This window comes from Bombina bombina, chromosome 2 (assembly GCF_027579735.1).
Source record: "Bombina bombina isolate aBomBom1 chromosome 2, aBomBom1.pri, whole genome shotgun sequence".
NCBI lineage: Eukaryota > Metazoa > Chordata > Amphibia > Anura > Bombinatoridae > Bombina > Bombina bombina.
The window spans coordinates 931,599,482-931,617,972 of NC_069500.1; the positions used below are offsets into that span (position 1 = coordinate 931,599,482).

Genomic DNA, 18,491 nt, shown 5'->3' on the forward strand with positions numbered 1-18,491 from the left:
ACTTTCAAAAAGACGGGGATGGAGGGGGTGGCGGGAGGTTTTGCTGATATGTTGGGGCTGTCACTGCTATTGTTATTGGTTGTATTATTGCTGGTTTCTTTATCACTCGTTCTGCCTTTTTTTGTTGTTGTATTTACTTTGCTCACCCATTTGTTCGCAGGTATTGTCCAATTTTATGTCATGGGCTCTGTGGGGGGGCGGCCGTGTGCATTCCTTTCTCCCTCGTGGACGGACTTTGTCTGGCTCGGGGGGGGTAAAACTCAAGCTATTACTGCTATGTCACACTACGATGTGGGGTTGCCTGCGGCCGCTCCCCCTCCTGTACCCCTGGATGTTCCTGATGGTTTGGCTACAATATTTGATGGCATTGACATGCTTGTACGTCATGGGGCAATGCAGATTATATCATTGTATGAGTATTTATGTCCTACACAATGGATGATTCTTTTCTCTCAAGGGATCTCAGGGATGGTCTATACTTGTTATTTATATTACTCAGTATGTTTTTTCAGATCTCATATCTTTGCAGTTTTTCTTTTTGTTAATGGTTTTTTTTTTTTTTTTTTCCCCTCTCTCTCCTCCCCCTGTCCCTCGCTACTCCCGGGATGCATCGGGTGTACTCTGTGCTCTGGTGATTTAAGATGTCATTAAAATTTGTCTCATGGAACGTGGGGGGTATTAACTCCCCCATAAAACGCAAAGCTATACTTACCCATCTGAGGCGACAAGGGGCAGACGTGGCGCTTATACAGGAAACACACCTAACTGATGTAGAACACCTTAAGCTTAGATCAGATTGGGTGGGTCATGTGGAATTTGTGTCTCATTCTAGCGCTAGTAGGGGCCTGGCCATAGTTTTTGGTAAACGCTTAGATACTCAGGTTAATCTGGTACAGACTGATGTTGAGGGGAGATTCATATTGGTGCAAGCACGGATTAATTCCCTTGACTACACACTATGTAACATCTATGCCCCCAATCATAGATCCCAGGATTACTGGGAGACCTTAACGAAATTTTTGCTCCCCCATATGGGTGAGAACCTTATAGTCGGAGGTGACTTTAATATTGCCCCATCTCACACATTGGACAGATTGTGGATTGAAAACCCGACTAGGGGGGACCCCAAGATCAATTATAAGGCTAGATTTGAAACTAAGATCTTTAACATGCTTGAATCATCTTTAGATGTGTGTGATATTTGGAGGTTGCTACACACAGAGGGCAGGGATTTTACTTGTCTTTCTAGAGCTAAATCCACTCTGTCTAGAATTGACCTTTTTCTAATTCCTAACTCTCTGACTAGCAAAGTCCAGATGTGTCGTATACGAGATATAGTTATATCGGACCACGCCCCAATCGAATTGGTGATGGGAGCTAGGGGACCGTGCCCTAATAGAAACACCTTGAGATTTCCCTCCTACCTTGCATCCTCCACAAACTTTATTAAGTTTTTAACACAGTCCTGGACAGACTATTATTCGGATAACATAGCACACTTAGACAACCCCCAACTCTTTTGGGAAGCGGCTAAGACAGTCCTTTCTGGTGCCATCATCTCCTACACCTCCAATCTCAGACATAGAACACGACAGAGATATAACGACCTTAGTAAGAAACTGGGTAGGGCATATCTGGCGTTCCGTCAATCTAAGACGCGAGACGCCTATGAGGCTTATGTGGCGGTAAAGTCAGAGTTTGATGCATTTATGGGGCAGCAGGCTGCATCGGGTTTGCTTCGTACGGCTAGTAAATATTACCGTTTTGGGGCTCGATCGGGTAAGCTTTTGTTGACTCTCACAAAACCAAAGACTACTAGGTCTAATGTGGTGGCATTACGCTTCCAGGGCAAAACATTCCGGACACCTGACGGCATAGTTAGGTGCTTTGCGGATTATTACTCCCAATTATATCTTAGACAACAACCAGGCCCCCCTGAGCTGCAGAGCTCTTTTTGGAGGACCATTAAACTCCCGCAGCTGACGAGGGAACAAACGGACCTTCTGAATGCTCGCATAGTTCCAGATGAAGTTACGCTCACCCTAAAGTCCATGGCATTGGGTAAGGCGGCAGGCCCAGATGGTTTGCCATCTGAATTCTACCGGATTCTACATGCGCAGATTACACCGACTTTAACTAAACTATATAATACTTACTTTTTGGAAGACGTGTTACCCTCGCAACATTTTGCCGCTGCCCACATCACCCTTATTCCTAAGACTGGGAAAGACCCTTCCATGCCAGAGTCATACCGCCCCATCTCATTACTAAACACCGACTACAAAATCTTCACGAAAATCCTGGCCACTAGACTGAAAACTATATTGCCATCCCTACTTCACCCTGACCAAACAGGCTTTGTGTTCAAGCGTACCTCTGTTGTCAACTTACGCAGGGTTCTCCATGCGATCAATCACTACTGGACGAAGGAGACTGAGGGTGGGGTGACGGACAGACCGGAGGCCTTTCTGCTTTCCCTCGATGCAGAAAAGGCTTTCGACAGAGTGGACTGGACACACTTAACCAATACCATGACCAAGTTTAAATTCAACGGCCCCTTTCTCAATATTATCCACAAAATTTATGACTCCCCAACTGCTAGAATACTGACTAACGGCTTGTTTTCCCCTGACTTTGCTCTACAGAGAGGGACCAGACAGGGCTGCCCACTCTCCCCTCTACTGTTCGACCTGGCATTGGAACCTTTGGCGCTCAAGCTAAAGCAAGTCTTTCCTGGAATGCGGATACGGGGTGTCCCTACACATCTGGCATTATATGCTGACGATATGCTTTTGTTCGTGGAATCACCGGCTCTATACATATCCCCCATATTACAAGCTATCTCGGAATTCGGCAGCTTTTCGGGGTATAAAGTCAACACATCCAAATCAGAAATATTGTGGCTGCACAGACATCCTGACTCCCCTCACGCATACCCATTTAAGGTGATGGTCAATTCTCTCACATACCTGGGAATTCAGCTTCACAATGATCCTCAAAGGATTTATGACCTTAATATATCAGACAGGTGTAAAACACTGTCCACTCAGCTCCGGGGCTGGACTGATCTTCCTCTGGGGCTGTCTGGACGGATTAACCTGGTAAAAATGTCGATCTTGCCTAAGATAATGTACCCCCTATTGATGCTGCCCTTCCTTGTGACAAAAAAGGATTTAGCCATGCTTAACAGGGCAATGATCAATTTTATTTGGAGAGGGAGGAAGTCACGCATAGCGGTCCACAAACTTAGTCAGCCCTATCTTAGTGGGGGTTTGGGTCTCCCCAATCTAAAACTATATAATTGGGCCGCTCTAGCAAGACTTGTCACAGATTGGCAGCTTAACACTGCTCATTTTTATGAGTCACACCTGGAGGAGGCAGGATGTGCCCCATCGGCCTTATCCTACTTGCCCTATGTCAGACTAAAGGACGCACCGGTACAAATTCGCAATAATTTCTTGTATAGGGACCCTCTAAAAGCGTGGAGTCTGCTTAGCAAATATATGGGTGTCTCCTACCCATCTCCTAGGTTTATCCCCCTTGTCGGTAATCAAGAATTCCCAGCGGGTAATGATTGTGAACCGTTTCGCCTCTGGAGCGCCGAGGGGCTTAAAACTGTGGGTGACTTGTTGGATCCCTTGCTACATTCTGTTAGATCCTTCCAAGACATTAGAGACAGATTTCACATCCCGCACAAACATTTCTATGCTTACCTACAGGTTAGGCATTATATCACCGGACTCCAGAGAGACAACCCCACATTCTGGAACGCTTCACCCTTTGCTGTCACACATACCCTGTTTAAGATAGGGGTCTTTGCTATCTCCAACCTCTATAAAGTATTGATAAGAAGAGGGGAGGAGGGGATGCAGACACAAATATTAGAAAGGCTTAGGGCCGACATCTCTCCACAATTGGACATCCAAGACTTGGGTAGAAGTCTGGAAATGGCTAGAGCAGCCACTCTAGAAATACCACTAAGAGAAGCGCAGATTAGGCTGCTGCATAGGGACTACCTCACCCCTAACAGATTGTCTAAATGGAACTCGGGGTGCCCTAATAGATGTGTTAAATGTAGAGAAGATTCCCCTTCTTTCCGACACTACCTTTTCACTTGCCCACTAATTAGACGCTTTTGGGGTCATTTTCAATATTGGGTACGATTAAGTTTCCAACTTTCCCTTAACTTAGACATAGGCAAGGTGTTTCTCTTTCAGTGGGAGGACTCCTACAAGCATTTACATAAACTATTAACATTATGTGTTTTACTGGCGAGGCGCTGCATACTAACTAGATGGATTCATAGACAGCCCCCTTCCATTGCACAATTCAAACGGAGCTTAATGAAACAACTGTTTGTTGAACAATATGACACCAAGCTAGATACAGAGCGAAGGCTCCCCCACTTCCTTAAAAAGTGGCGACCCCTAATTCTCACACTGGCTCCGCCGCTGCAGCGACAGGTACTGAGGCCTTTCAGGCACCAGGAGGTTGTGCTGGCAGCTATATTAAAGGGGGAGTGGCAATGCCTAGACGGCTATATGGAATCTCGAGATGAGACTGGTAATTGTGAAGAGATGCTCTTCTAGATCAGAAGGAGGCGGGGGATGGGGTGGAGGGGATGGAGGGAGAGATTCACCCCTTTTCTCCTTTTTTTTTTTTTATTTTTTTTATTTTATTATTACTGTTATAAGGTGGTTAGTGTTTTGGAGTTGGGGGGGGAGGGCTCGGGGACTTGTTGGGGATGAAAATGTAAAATGAGTGGGCTAAACATATGTAGACACCAAAAATGTCAATTGTCATTAGCATCCGGAATATCTTAACTGTTATGTACTGATATACTGAATCTCTGCTATGTTCTGAATAATATCGTCTCTCAAAGGATGGTATACCTACTATATTAATGGATGTAAACTTCATGATACTGTATGGAATTGTTGATTACTGTACTCATATGTTGGCTCTCAATAAAAAAGAATTTAAAAAAAAAAAATATCTCTGATATTTTAGATCATCATAAAACAAAAAAACAGAAAACTTGTAGTGTACTGCTCTTTAGTTCATCAACTAATTAAAGGGAAAGAGCTGTAGTGTTGGTGCGCAACTTGTCCAGAGCTGAACATAGCTGCTCTGCTAATCAGGGGGCGCATTAGAGCATTTTTTTATTTATTGCAGTTCAACATACATTTGAATATGTAATACACTAACTGGTCTGGCAAAATTGTGCATGGTGGGCTTACACTATGGTTTTACTTATAAGAAGCCCATTATACTAACAACTCAGTCATGACAAATTATATCTGCATGTTACATATATAGGACAGTGTTTCTTATTTCAGTCCTCAAGAACAGACTAGATTTTAAGGACTTTTCTTCTAAGGCTGCTGTTTATTAGGTCAATCATTATAACAACAGTGCTCAGGTAGGTAAATCCTTTAATTCTGGCCTGTTAGGGGTCCATAAATACTGGAATTGAGAAAAACTGATGTAGGATGATCTGATAAAGTAAAAATATAATAGCATTATTTTCACCAGGACATGTTTAATTTTTAATATTTCAATATCTGTTGCACAGATTACCATTAAATTAATTTATATTAAATTATGCAATTAATTTGTGTATTGGATAGCTTAACTAGCATTTATAAATAACAGAAAATTATATAATATTGCAAAGTATTACACTGCCCCCCACAGGGATACTTCATAAATGTCACCTGGCTGGCAAAAACCGCATACGTTTGTAGTAGTTTCCAGTTTAGTGTATAATATACAACTCACCTATCATCAAATTCTGGCTTGCTTGGGGACTCCTGTGGTGTATAAAAGCTGGTACGAATGGTCTCTTCCTGGATGCTTGGTGTGCCTGGAGTTTGGTTTAGTTCTGTGTCCCAGCCTGACATCTCATCTTGTGTAGGTAAAAAATCTTCTTCCCCAGACCCACTGCTGTCACTATAGCTATCTCTTCTCGACGGATTCTTTAGTCGCCTCCGACTTCTGTCCATCAGTTCTTCATTTTCATCAGAGCTGTCATCGTTCTCCAATTCACTGGCATTAGTACAAGATCTGCTCTCCTCTAGGAATGACTGCTGAGGGGAATTTAATGGTGTCTGCAAGAATTGTATTACAATGAGTACACATAAAATGACTGCTGAAGAGTATATGTAAGTCGACAAGTTTTTTTTAATTGTTTGGTAGGAAAATGTTTCTACAGCTCAAATTGTGATAATTTTACTGGAAAATATGAATATAGGCAAAACAACTGTGCCATATAAAAGTACCCCCCCAAACCCAACTTAAAAGAACACAAGTGCAAAAACAAATGTTTCTAATATGGTTAAGCAGTTTTATTATTTAACTGTTTACCTATATTTACCTATAACAATGAGTGAAATCCCTAACACATATGTTAAGACAGCTCCAGAGCAGCAATGCACTACTGGGAGCTAGCTAAGCAAATCTGGTGGGCCAAAGGCAAGCGGCACTATTACACACATGCACTATTTGTCACAGTGTTTTAGGAAATCTAATATGGAACTAAAACATTTTACCGTTTCTACATAAAATGTTATTAGGAAACAATATACTCATGTTTACTATCAGCAACTTGCAAAAAAAAAAGAAATTGGTACATTATAATACAATATATAATATATATATATATATATATATACACACACACAAAACACGGAAGGGGACTGCACTCTCAGACTGGACTGGGTACACATCCCATGACCCTGCAACATGCTCAGCCCTGGGTGCTCACTGGCACTCACAGGAAGCTGTGCTGTCCCCAGAGTCACCGGCAGTTAAACCCAGACAGGCCTGGGTTCAAGGCCCATAGGAAAAATTACAAAAAAAATTAACACACAGAGAAAGTCCAGCACTCACTTACAAGCACTCAGCTAAGATTAAAAGCAAAAATGGGAGGGTTAGTTACCGCATCTGGTCAAATGGGACAAACCTTTCCAAAAACTGGGTCCCTAAAACAGCCACACAATGCAAGCTCTCAATCCAACAAACTGGGAACAAGTGAAGGGTGCACAGGCTTTTGTAATCACCCTAGACATATACAAAACATGGAAGGGGACTGCACTCTCAAAATGGACTGGATACACATCCCATGACCCTGCAACATGCTCAGCCCTGGGTGCTCACTGGCACTCACAGGAAGCTGTGCTGTCCCCAGAGCCACAGGAGGTAACCCGAGACAGGCCTGGGTGCAAATTACTTTCTCCAACGGTGTGTCCGGTCCACGGCGTCATCTTACTTGTGGGATATCTCTTCCCCAACAGGAAATGGCAAAGAGTCCCAGCAAAGCTGGCCATATAGTCCCTCCTAGGCTCCGCCCACCCCAGTCATTCGACCGACGGACAGGAGGAAATATATATAGGAGAAACCATATGGTACCGTGGTGACTGTAGTTAGAGAAAATAATTCATCAGACCTGATTAAAAAACCAGGGCGGGCCTTGGACCGGACACACCGTTGGAGAAAGTAATTTATCAGGTAAGCATAAATTCTGTTTTCTCCAACATTGGTGTGTCCGGTCCACGGCGTCATCCTTACTTGTGGGAACCAATACCAAAGCTTTAGGACACGGATGAAGGGAGGGAGCAAATCAGGTTACCTAAACGGAAGGCACCACGGCTCGCAAAACCTCTCCCAAAAATAGCCTCCGAAGAAGCAAAAGTATCAAATTTGTAAAATTTGGCAAAAGTGTGCAGTGAAGACCAAGTCGCTGCCTTACATATCTGGTCAACAGAAGCCTCGTTCTTGAAGGCCCATGTGGAAGCCACAGCCCTAGTGGAGTGAGCTGTGATTCTTTCAGGAGGCTGCCGTCCAGCAGTCTCATAAGCCAATCGGATGATGCTTTTAAGCCAAAAGGAAAGAGAGGTAGAAGTCGCTTTTTGACCTCTCCTTTTACCAGAATAAACAACAAACAAGGAAGATGTTTGTCTGAAATCTTTTGTAGCCTCTAAATAGAATTTTAGAGCACGGACTACGTCCAAATTGTGTAACAAACGTTCCTTCTTTGAAACTGGATTCGGACATAAAGAAGGTACAACAATCTCCTGGTTAATATTTTTGTTAGAAACAACCTTAGGAAGAAAACCAGGCTTAGTACGCAAAACCACCTTATCTGCATGGAACACCAGATAGGGCGGAGAACACTGCAGAGCAGATAACTCTGAAACTCTTCTAGCAGAAGAAATTGCAACCAAAAACAAAACTTTCCAAGATAGTAACTTAATATCTATGGAATGTAAAGGTTCAAACGGAACCCCTTGAAGAACTGAAAGAACTAGATTTAGACTCCAGGGAGGAGTCAAAGGTCTGTAAACATCTGGCACAGCTGCCAGTCTTTTGTGTAGTAAGACAGATAAAGCAGAGATCTGTCCCTTTAGAGAACTTGCAGATAATCCTTTCTCCAAACCTTCTTGTAGAAAGGAGAGAATCTTAGGAATTTTTATCTTAATCCATGGAAATCCTTTGGATTCACACCAACAGATATATCTTTTCCATATTTTATGGTAAATCTTTCTAGTTACCGGTTTTCTGGCCTGAACCAGAGTATCTATCACAGAATCTGAAAACCCACGCTTCGATAGAATCAAGCGTTCAATCTCCAAGCCGTCAGCTGGAGGGAGACCAGATTTGGATGTTCGAATGGACCCTGAACAAGAAGGTCCTGTCTCAAAGGTAGCTTCCATGGTGGAACCGATGACATATTCACCAGGTCTGCATACCAAGTCCTGCGTGGCCACGCAGGAGCTATCAAGATCACCGAGGCCCTCTCCTGATTGATCCTGGCTACCAGCCTGGGAATGAGAGGAAACGGTGGAAATACATAAGCTAGGTTGAAGGTCCAAGGTGCTACTAGTGCATCTACTAGAGTCGCCTTGGGATCCCTGGATCTGGACCCGTAGCAAGGAACCTTGAAGTTCTGACGAGACGCCATCAGATCCATGTCTGGAATGCCCCATAATTGGGTTATTTGGGCAAAGATCTCCGGGTGGAGTTCACACTCCCCCGGATGGAATGTCTGACGACTCAGAAAATCTGCCTCCCAGTTTTCCACACCTGGGATGTGGATCGCAGACAGGTGGCAGGAGTGATCCTCCGCCCATTGAATTATTTTGGTCACTTCTTTCATCGCCAGGGAACTCCTTGTTCCCCCCTGATGATTGATATACGCAACGGTCGTCATGTTGTCTGATTGGAACCTTATGAATCTGGCCTTTGCTAGTTGAGGCCAAGCCCTGAGAGCATTGAATATCGCTCTCAGTTCCAGAATGTTTAAACACCAAAAAAACTCTTAACCATCTCCGTGGAGATGTTGCCTGTGCAACGGCAAAGAGAATGACTGGGGTAGGCGGAGCCTAGGAGGGAGTATATGGCCAGCTTTGCTGGGACTCTTTGCCATTTCCTGTTGGGGAAGAGATATCCCACAAGTAAGGATGACGCCGTGGACCGGACACACCAATGTTGGAGAAACAAATTAATATAACACACAGAAAGTACAGCACTCACTTACAGGTTAACTGCCTGTGACTCTGTCTCATAGTCTGAGAGTGCAGTCCCCCTTCCGTGTTTTGTATATGTCTAGGGTGATTACATTTGCCTGTGCACCCTTCACTTGTTCCCAGTTTGTTGGATTGAGAGCTTGCATTGTGTGGCTGTTTTAGGGACCCAGCTTTTGGAAGCTTGTCCCATTTGGCCAGATGCGGTAACTAACCCTTCCATTTTTGCTTTTAATCTTAGCTGAGAGCGTGTGAGTGCTGGACTTTCTCTGTGTGTTGTGTGTGTGTGTATATATATATATATATATATATATATATATATATATATATATATATATATATAGCAAAACAGGAAACAGCACTCTCTGGACTTAAGTAAAAAACAAGTAGTTTATTCAGTAACGTTTCGGGGAATGCTCCCCTTCATCAGACCAACAACATACAAGTGAAGCAAACATTTAAGCATACACAAACCCCTCCCCCTAGTGCAAAAAACCGCCAAAAATGGTTGCCATAGCAACCAAACAACCAGTTCAAAGTAAATACATTTACCAATGCAACAATGACATCAAAGAAACCAGATCATTATGGTTAATTAGCATCAGGTCAATTAGCAAATCAACACATCATCCTACCACATAATACACCTGCTGTATATTAGTACTTCTAATACCCCAGTGGCAGTGTGTCCTTTTAAAGAGACATATCACAATATTATTAGCTAAGTACAGGAAAACAAGAATGTGTAGAAAAAAGGGGTTGAAAAAACGTTTAGTTAAACATCGGCACCTCATCATATTGAAATGCAATTCACGTAATGCACTTATAGTTAATGCCTAACTCATAATACCCGTACTACATAGTCAAGGGTCATGTGTACCATTAATGCTATAGACGCCAATAACAGCAAACTCGTTATTCAGATACCTCAAACGATGTGACCGTATTACATGCACAAAGTGTAGCACGACCTATGTAGTCACCCTGTTCAGCATCGGACCAACCTCGCGCTGAATCTAGCACAGTTACTAGCGGAACAACAAGGGTTATGCGCATGCGTGTAAACCCGGCGCAGTCCGGCCCCCAATGCTCCAGCTAGGTACCCAATAGGATAGAAAGGACAAGCCCCCACACCGGACAAACAGAGTTATTAAACTGGCATGGTAAGAGGGTGGGCCCCAAGGTACTACTAAGGGAAGGAAGGGTCCGGGTCATGAACGTAATAAATGCAGCAGGATATGCAGTAGAAGATAGTACAACACACCTAATACCCAGATATCAGGAGTCACCCACTTAGGTGTAGTAACCCAGCTAGTTCAGTCTGACATACACGATGAGATGGGTATATGCGTCTGTCTTTTCTAACCTGTCAGCACCGGTCTTGCGGTCAAGACACCTATTGTCCCTGCATAGGCAATTTTACAGGGTCACATAAAGGTTGTCTATAAGTGTGCGCATGCGTGTCAGCCATGCCCAGTCAATTATTATTGGTATAAGGCAAGGTCCCTGATAGGCCGTATGGGACAAGCCCCTATCCCTGTGTGAGTAACAGTTTTGCTAAGAGATAGGGGGGCAGGGGTCCAAAGTCAAAAGATATGTCGGTCACAGTATGTTTCAGGCTGATGCTATGATTACAGGTTTGCTAGAGTCCGGTGGCCCAGAATTATAAGGATCGCTATAAAGGAAAAGAGACCCCTAAACTAATGTGAATAAATACATAGTACAGGCAGGTCCCATCCCCCTAGGTACAGAAAATACTAGTGCTAACAGGGTTCCGTAGTGCCAGGTTAATAGCACCAGCACTCAGTGATGTGTCAACACTGCGGTGTGCATCAAAAGTAACATCCACTAGTGTACATAACAGAAACAACCTAAATAAGGGTACACCCATTGGGCACCCCTCCTGGAGGGTAAATATGGGCAGAGCCTACAGCCAATCAGCAACCAGACTTCATGAACCCACTGTGGATAAAAGAATGCATACATAGTATCAGATACTGTACAAACTATATTAATCCCCTTAGAAAGATACAACCAGATACATTAGAAGCGTAAACAGCTCAGTTCATAAAAAACAATGCCAGTCTATCCCCATGTTCAAACCTCTGGGGTGTATAGTGTCCAGTTTGAAAATCCACTCGGCCTCCTTCTGTAGGAGACGGGTGTCCCTGTCACCTCCCCTAGGCATTGGGGGTACATGATCGATGAGTTTAAATCTCAGGTCCGCCACAGAGTGACCCTTCTCCATAAAATGTCTGGCCACCGGTTGGTCACTCTTGCCTTTCTCAATTGCCGTCCGGATGGCACTCCTGTGATTAGCCATCCTTTTCTTAATGTCATCTGACGTCTTACCTATATAGAATAGGCCACAGTTGCAATTCAGCATGTACACCACAAATTTTGTGGTACACGTAAGGAAATGCTTGATCTTGTAGCTTGTGTTATTGTGTGGATGTTTGAACTGCTTGCATTGCAGCATGGCGTTACACGTTACACAACTCGGGCACTTGTAGGAGCCCCTTTTGGTGTTTGTCTTGACCTTGCTGTAGCTATCAGTTGGATCAGTGTTCATTAAGATGTCTTTTAGGTTTCTTCCCCTCTTATATCCAATTCTGGGTGGTCCATAGTCGTGGTATGGTAATGATGGATCAGTCTGGACAATATCCCATTTCTCTTTTAAAGTAACTCCTAGTGTTCTCGTGCTAGGGGTGTATGCAGTGACAAAATTCATCCTCTTCTGTTGGTCTCTTTTTGGCATTTTCATGCTCAACTGGGTCCTTGCTTCCTTTATAGTGTTACCATTGTATCCTCTGCTGTAAAACCGTGATTCCATTTCTTTCAGTTGTACCTCACGGTTTTCCTCTGATGTGTTATTGCAGATGACTCTCAGCAGCTGTGCCTTAGGGATGGCTTTTATGAGGGATCTTGGATGGTAACTAGAAGCATGTAGCAGTGTGTTTCTGTCGGTAGACTTTTTAAATAAGGTGGTACCCAATCTGTTGTTTATCTTATAAATTCTTAGATCCAGGAAATCCACTTCATTGTAGCTGGACACTTCCTTCAATTGAACCTGTCCCCCTATTGTGTTCAGGGATTTGACCCACTCGCCAAAGGACTCAATCGTGCCTCTCCAGACTACAACGATATCATCAATGTAGCGCTTGTAAAAGCGTACTTGTTGATTGTCATATACCTTGAACACCTTTTCCTCCACATGTTCCATGAATAAGTTTGCAAAAGCAGGTGCCATATTCGAGCCCATGGCCGTTCCCATGAGCTGAAGATAAAATCTCCTTTCGAATTTAAAGTAGTTCAGCTTAAGACATAGAGATAGAAGTTCAATAATAAAGCTGGTAGGGGGACCCACATATGGGCATCTTTCAAGGCAGTTGGTAATTATCTCCATCCCCATTTCGTGCGGTATAATAGTATAGAGGCTTGTGACGTCAAGACTGGCAAGCACGTCTCCTGGCTCTATGTCAGATATGTCAGTGAGATATGCAATGAGTGTGGTGGAGTCTCTTAAGTATGAGCGCATGTTTACAACCAGTGGTTGTAGCATAGAATCAACATATTTAGCCAGGGGTTGTAGGAGTGACCCCCGTGCTGAGACAATGGGGCGTCCAGGTGGATGTACCAATTGTTTGTGTATCTTGGGGAGTGTATAGAGAATAGGCCTGACTGGGTTGTTAGTGGTTAGCCATTCCTTGGTGGTTGGGTCTATCCAGTTCATTTGTGCTGCATGTTCAATAACTGAGTCAATCCGTGCTTTATAGGTAATCGTGGGGTCACAAGGTAGGGCTTTGTAGGTTGAGACAACCGCCAGTTGTTTATCTATTTCAGTTTTATAATCTTGATAATCCTGCAGGACAACCGCACCACCCTTGTCCGCTGGGCGTATGACAATGGTAGAGTCATTTCTAAGGGATTGAACAGCTTCCCAGTCAGTTGTTGTCATATTATTTCTAGTTAGGCCTTGCTCCCTCTGTCTCAATCTTTGTTGGATAAGGCGAGTATAAGTTCTAATACTTGGATTCGTCGTGGGTGGTTCAAATGTACTTGGTTTCTTAAAGGGGTGTCTGTTTTCTTCCAATCCCTTTCCCTGGAAAAAGTCACCCAATTTCAGCTGCCTCTGGAAACGCATACTGTCAATATAAGTAGTGAAGTCATCAGCCTTAGTTGTGGGTACAAAGGAGAGGCCCTTCATAAGTACCCGCCTTTCGTTGTCATTCAGGACATGCTGGCTAAGATTGACCGTTACATCCTCCTCCTCCTGCGGGGTAGTGGGGGTCTTCTTCCAAAATCCGCCCCTGCGTGTATGCGGTCTTCGCCCCTTCCCCTGGAGCGGGTGGTAATGCCTAAAAAAGGCTGAGTGCTGTGCTGGTTCTCATTCTCCTGTGGCCGGTCACCCGAGTAATCCGTGTCGGAGCCAGAACTTGAATCCACCGTGTTCAGTTGTCGGTGTGCATATGTTCTAAACCTTCTTTGTCTTCTTGGCTGGTACTGGGCTCTTTCAACCGGTCCAAGTGTCCATCGGTAAACCTTTTTATCCTTATAATCCTCCATAACATAACCAAGTTTTTTGTTTTTGAAGGCAATTAAGGCATTGTTGTATTCCCGTAGTTGTGTGTTAATCTTGTCCATCCAGTTCTCTGATTTGTCCTGCATCAGGATCTGGCCTTTAACTTCCTCCAAAATGCTGATATCATCCTTTGCTTTTTGCATCTGACATCTGACTTCCTCGACCACTAGCAAGATCAAATCAAGGGAACATTTATTCAATATCGCTACCCATTTCCTGCAGAAGTCAGAGTTCTGTCTGCCTATGGTGGGCACATTGTTGATTCTAAAGCCTCTAGGTATCAGTCTCTTTCTATGGTACTCAGAAAGGTAAATGCCATGAAGTTTAAGATCCACCTCTTTTTTCTTCAATTTGATGAGTTGAGGGTGGTGCGGTTGTCCTGCAGGATTATCAAGATTATAAAACTGAAATAGATAAACAACTGGCGGATGTCTCAACCTACAAAGCCCTACCTTGTGACCCCACGATTACCTATAAAGCACGGATTGACTCAGTTATTGAACATGCAGCACAAATGAACTGGATAGACCCAACCACCAAGGAATGGCTAACCACTAACAACCCAGTCAGGCCTATTCTCTATACACTCCCCAAGATACACAAACAATTGGTACATCCACCTGGACGCCCCATTGTCTCAGCACGGGGGTCACTCCTACAACCCCTGGCTAAATATGTTGATTCTATGCTACAACCACTGGTTGTAAACATGCGCTCATACTTAAGAGACTCCACCACACTCATTGCATATCTCACTGACATATCTGACATAGAGCCAGGAGACGTGCTTGCCAGTCTTGACGTCACAAGCCTCTATACTATTATACCGCACGAAATGGGGATGGAGATAATTACCAACTGCCTTGAAAGATGCCCATATGTGGGTCCCCCTACCAGCTTTATTATTGAACTTCTATCTCTATGTCTTAAGCTGAACTACTTTAAATTCGAAAGGAGATTTTATCTTCAGCTCATGGGAACGGCCATGGGCTCGAATATGGCACCTGCTTTTGCAAACTTATTCATGGAACATGTGGAGGAAAAGGTGTTCAAGGTATATGACAATCAACAAGTACGCTTTTACAAGCGCTACATTGATGATATCGTTGTAGTCTGGAGAGGCACGATTGAGTCCTTTGGCGAGTGGGTCAAATCCCTGAACACAATAGGGGGACAGGTTCAATTGAAGGAAGTGTCCAGCTACAATGAAGTGGATTTCCTGGATCTAAGAATTTATAAGATAAACAACAGATTGGGTACCACCTTATTTAAAAAGTCTACCGACAGAAACACACTGCTACATGCTTCTAGTTACCATCCAAGATCACTCATAAAAGCCATCCCTAAGGCACAGCTGCTGAGAGTCATCTGCAATAACACATCAGAGGAAAACCGTGAGGTACAACTGAAAGAAATGGAATCACGGTTTTACAGCAGAGGATACAATGGTAACACTATAAAGGAAGCAAGGACCCAGTTGAGCATGAAAATGCCAAAAAGAGACCAACAGAAGAGGATGAATTTTGTCACTGCATACACCCCTAGCACGAGAACACTAGGAGTTACTTTAAAAGAGAAATGGGATATTGTCCAGACTGATCCATCATTACCATACCACGACTATGGACCACCCAGAATTGGATATAAGAGGGGAAGAAACCTAAAAGACATCTTAATGAACACTGATCCAACTGATAGCTACAGCAAGGTCAAGACAAACACCAAAAGGGGCTCCTACAAGTGCCCGAGTTGTGTAACGTGTAACGCCATGCTGCAATGCAAGCAGTTCAAACATCCACACAATAACACAAGCTACAAGATCAAGCATTTCCTTACGTGTACCACAAAATTTGTGGTGTACATGCTGAATTGCAACTGTGGCCTATTCTATATAGGTAAGACGTCAGATGACATTAAGAAAAGGATGGCTAATCACAGGAGTGCCATCCGGATGGCAATTGAGAAAGGCAAGAGTGACCAACCGGTGGCCAGACATTTTATGGAGAAGGGTCACTCTGTGGCGGACCTGAGATTTAAACTCATCGATCATGTACCCCCAATGCCTAGGGGAGGTGACAGGGACACCCGTCTCCTACAGAAGGAGGCCGAGTGGATTTTCAAACTGGACACTATACACCCCAGAGGTTTGAACATGGGGATAGACTGGCATTGTTTTTTATGAACTGAGCTGTTTACGCTTCTAATGTATCTGGTTGTATCTTTCTAAGGGGATTAATATAGTTTGTACAGTATCTGATACTATGTATGCATTCTTTTATCCACAGTGGGTTCATGAAGTCTGGTTGCTGATTGGCTGTAGGCTCTGCCCATATTTACCCTCCAGGAGGGGTGCCCAATGGGTGTACCCTTATTTAGGTTGTTTCTGTTATGTACACTAGTGGATGTTACTTTTGATGCACACCGCAGTGTTGACACATCACTGAGTGCTGGTGCTATTAACCTGGCACTACGGAACCCTGTTAGCACTAGTATTTTCTGTACCTAGGGGGATGGGACCTGCCTGTACTATGTATTTATTCACATTAGTTTAGGGGTCTCTTTTCCTTTATAGCGATCCTTATAATTCTGGGCCACCGGACTCTAGCAAACCTGTAATCATAGCATCAGCCTGAAACATACTGTGACCGACATATCTTTTGACTTTGGACCCCTGCCCCCCTATCTCTTAGCAAAACTGTTACTCACACAGGGATAGGGGCTTGTCCCATACGGCCTATCAGGGACCTTGCCTTATACCAATAATAATTGACTGGGCATGGCTGACACGCATGCGCACACTTATAGACAACCTTTATGTGACCCTGTAAAATTGCCTATGCAGGGACAATAGGTGTCTTGACCGCAAGACCGGTGCTGACAGGTTAGAAAAGACAGACGCATATACCCATCTCATCGTGTATGTCAGACTGAACTAGCTGGGTTACTACACCTAAGTGGGTGACTCCTGATATCTGGGTATTAGGTGTGTTGTACTATCTTCTACTGCATATCCTGCTGCATTTATTACGTTCATGACCCGGACCCTTCCTTCCCTTAGTAGTACCTTGGGGCCCACCCTCTTACCATGCCAGTTTAATAACTCTGTTTGTCCGGTGTGGGGGCTTGTCCTTTCTATCCTATTGGGTACCTAGCTGGAGCATTGGGGGCCGGACTGCGCCGGGTTTACACGCATGCGCATAACCCTTGTTGTTCCGCTAGTAACTGTGCTAGATTCAGCGCGAGGTTGGTCCGATGCTGAACAGGGTGACTACATAGGTCGTGCTACACTTTGTGCATGTAATACGGTCACATCGTTTGAGGTATCTGAATAACGAGTTTGCTGTTATTGGCGTCTATAGCATTAATGGTACACATGACCCTTGACTATGTAGTACGGGTATTATGAGTTAGGCATTAACTATAAGTGCATTACGTGAATTGCATTTCAATATGATGAGGTGCCGATGTTTAACTAAACGTTTTTTCAACCCCTTTTTTCTACACATTCTTGTTTTCCTGTACTTAGCTAATAATATTGTGATATGTCTCTTTAAAAGGACACACTGCCACTGGGGTATTAGAAGTACTAATATACAGCAGGTGTATTATGTGGTAGGATGATGTGTTGATTTGCTAATTGACCTGATGCTAATTAACCATAATGATCTGGTTTCTTTGATGTCATTGTTGCATTGGTAAATGTATTTACTTTGAACTGGTTGTTTGGTTGCTATGGCAACCATTTTTGGCGGTTTTTTGCACTAGGGGGAGGGGTTTGTGTATGCTTAAATGTTTGCTTCACTTGTATGTTGTTGGTCTGATGAAGGGGAGCATTCCCCGAAACGTTACTGAATAAACTACTTGTTTTTTACTTAAGTCCAGAGAGTGCTGTTTCCTGTTTGGCTACATTTCAACTACTCTAGCACCCTGGCCCTTGGAGAACTGTTTGTGAGAGTGCAACTGACTCTTTTTGCCTATATATATATATATATATATATATATATATATATATATATACACACATACATATACACACACACACAAACGAACACACACACACAATGTACATACAAATATTGAAAAAGTCCACAAAGACTACCTGAATACAATAAAACAGAATGGGCTATTTCTTCCTAAAGTAAAACACAACATTAATATTACATGGAGGAACTATCTGAAAAATTATATTTATTAAGCAAAATATACAGATGATATTATTTGCATAGCATTACCATTTGCACCATGTGCCTGCGATTTCTTACCATAAACGAAGGGTTGATCTCTGGTAATACCCCAACAGGAGGCCGGCACATCAGCAAGGTGACCTCTGGAGAACTGCCTCTCAAAGCAGAGACAACTTCCTAAAGGTGATTACAAACAGTATA

General features: G+C 43.5%; 1 protein-coding gene across 2 annotated transcripts in view; it reads right to left on the reverse strand.

Moving 5' to 3' along the window:
• PTPN13 (protein tyrosine phosphatase non-receptor type 13) overlaps positions 1-18,491 on the reverse strand; it is a 565,956-nt gene that overhangs the window by 96,159 nt on the left and 451,306 nt on the right. For both annotated transcript variants that reach the window (XM_053703380.1, XM_053703379.1), the window contains exons 30-31: positions 18,369-18,467; positions 5,782-6,110 (exon numbers count right to left, since the gene is read on the reverse strand). In XM_053703380.1, the coding sequence (XP_053559355.1) occupies positions 5,782-6,110; positions 18,369-18,467 (428 nt within the window). The remainder of the gene's footprint in view (positions 1-5,781; positions 6,111-18,368; positions 18,468-18,491) is intronic.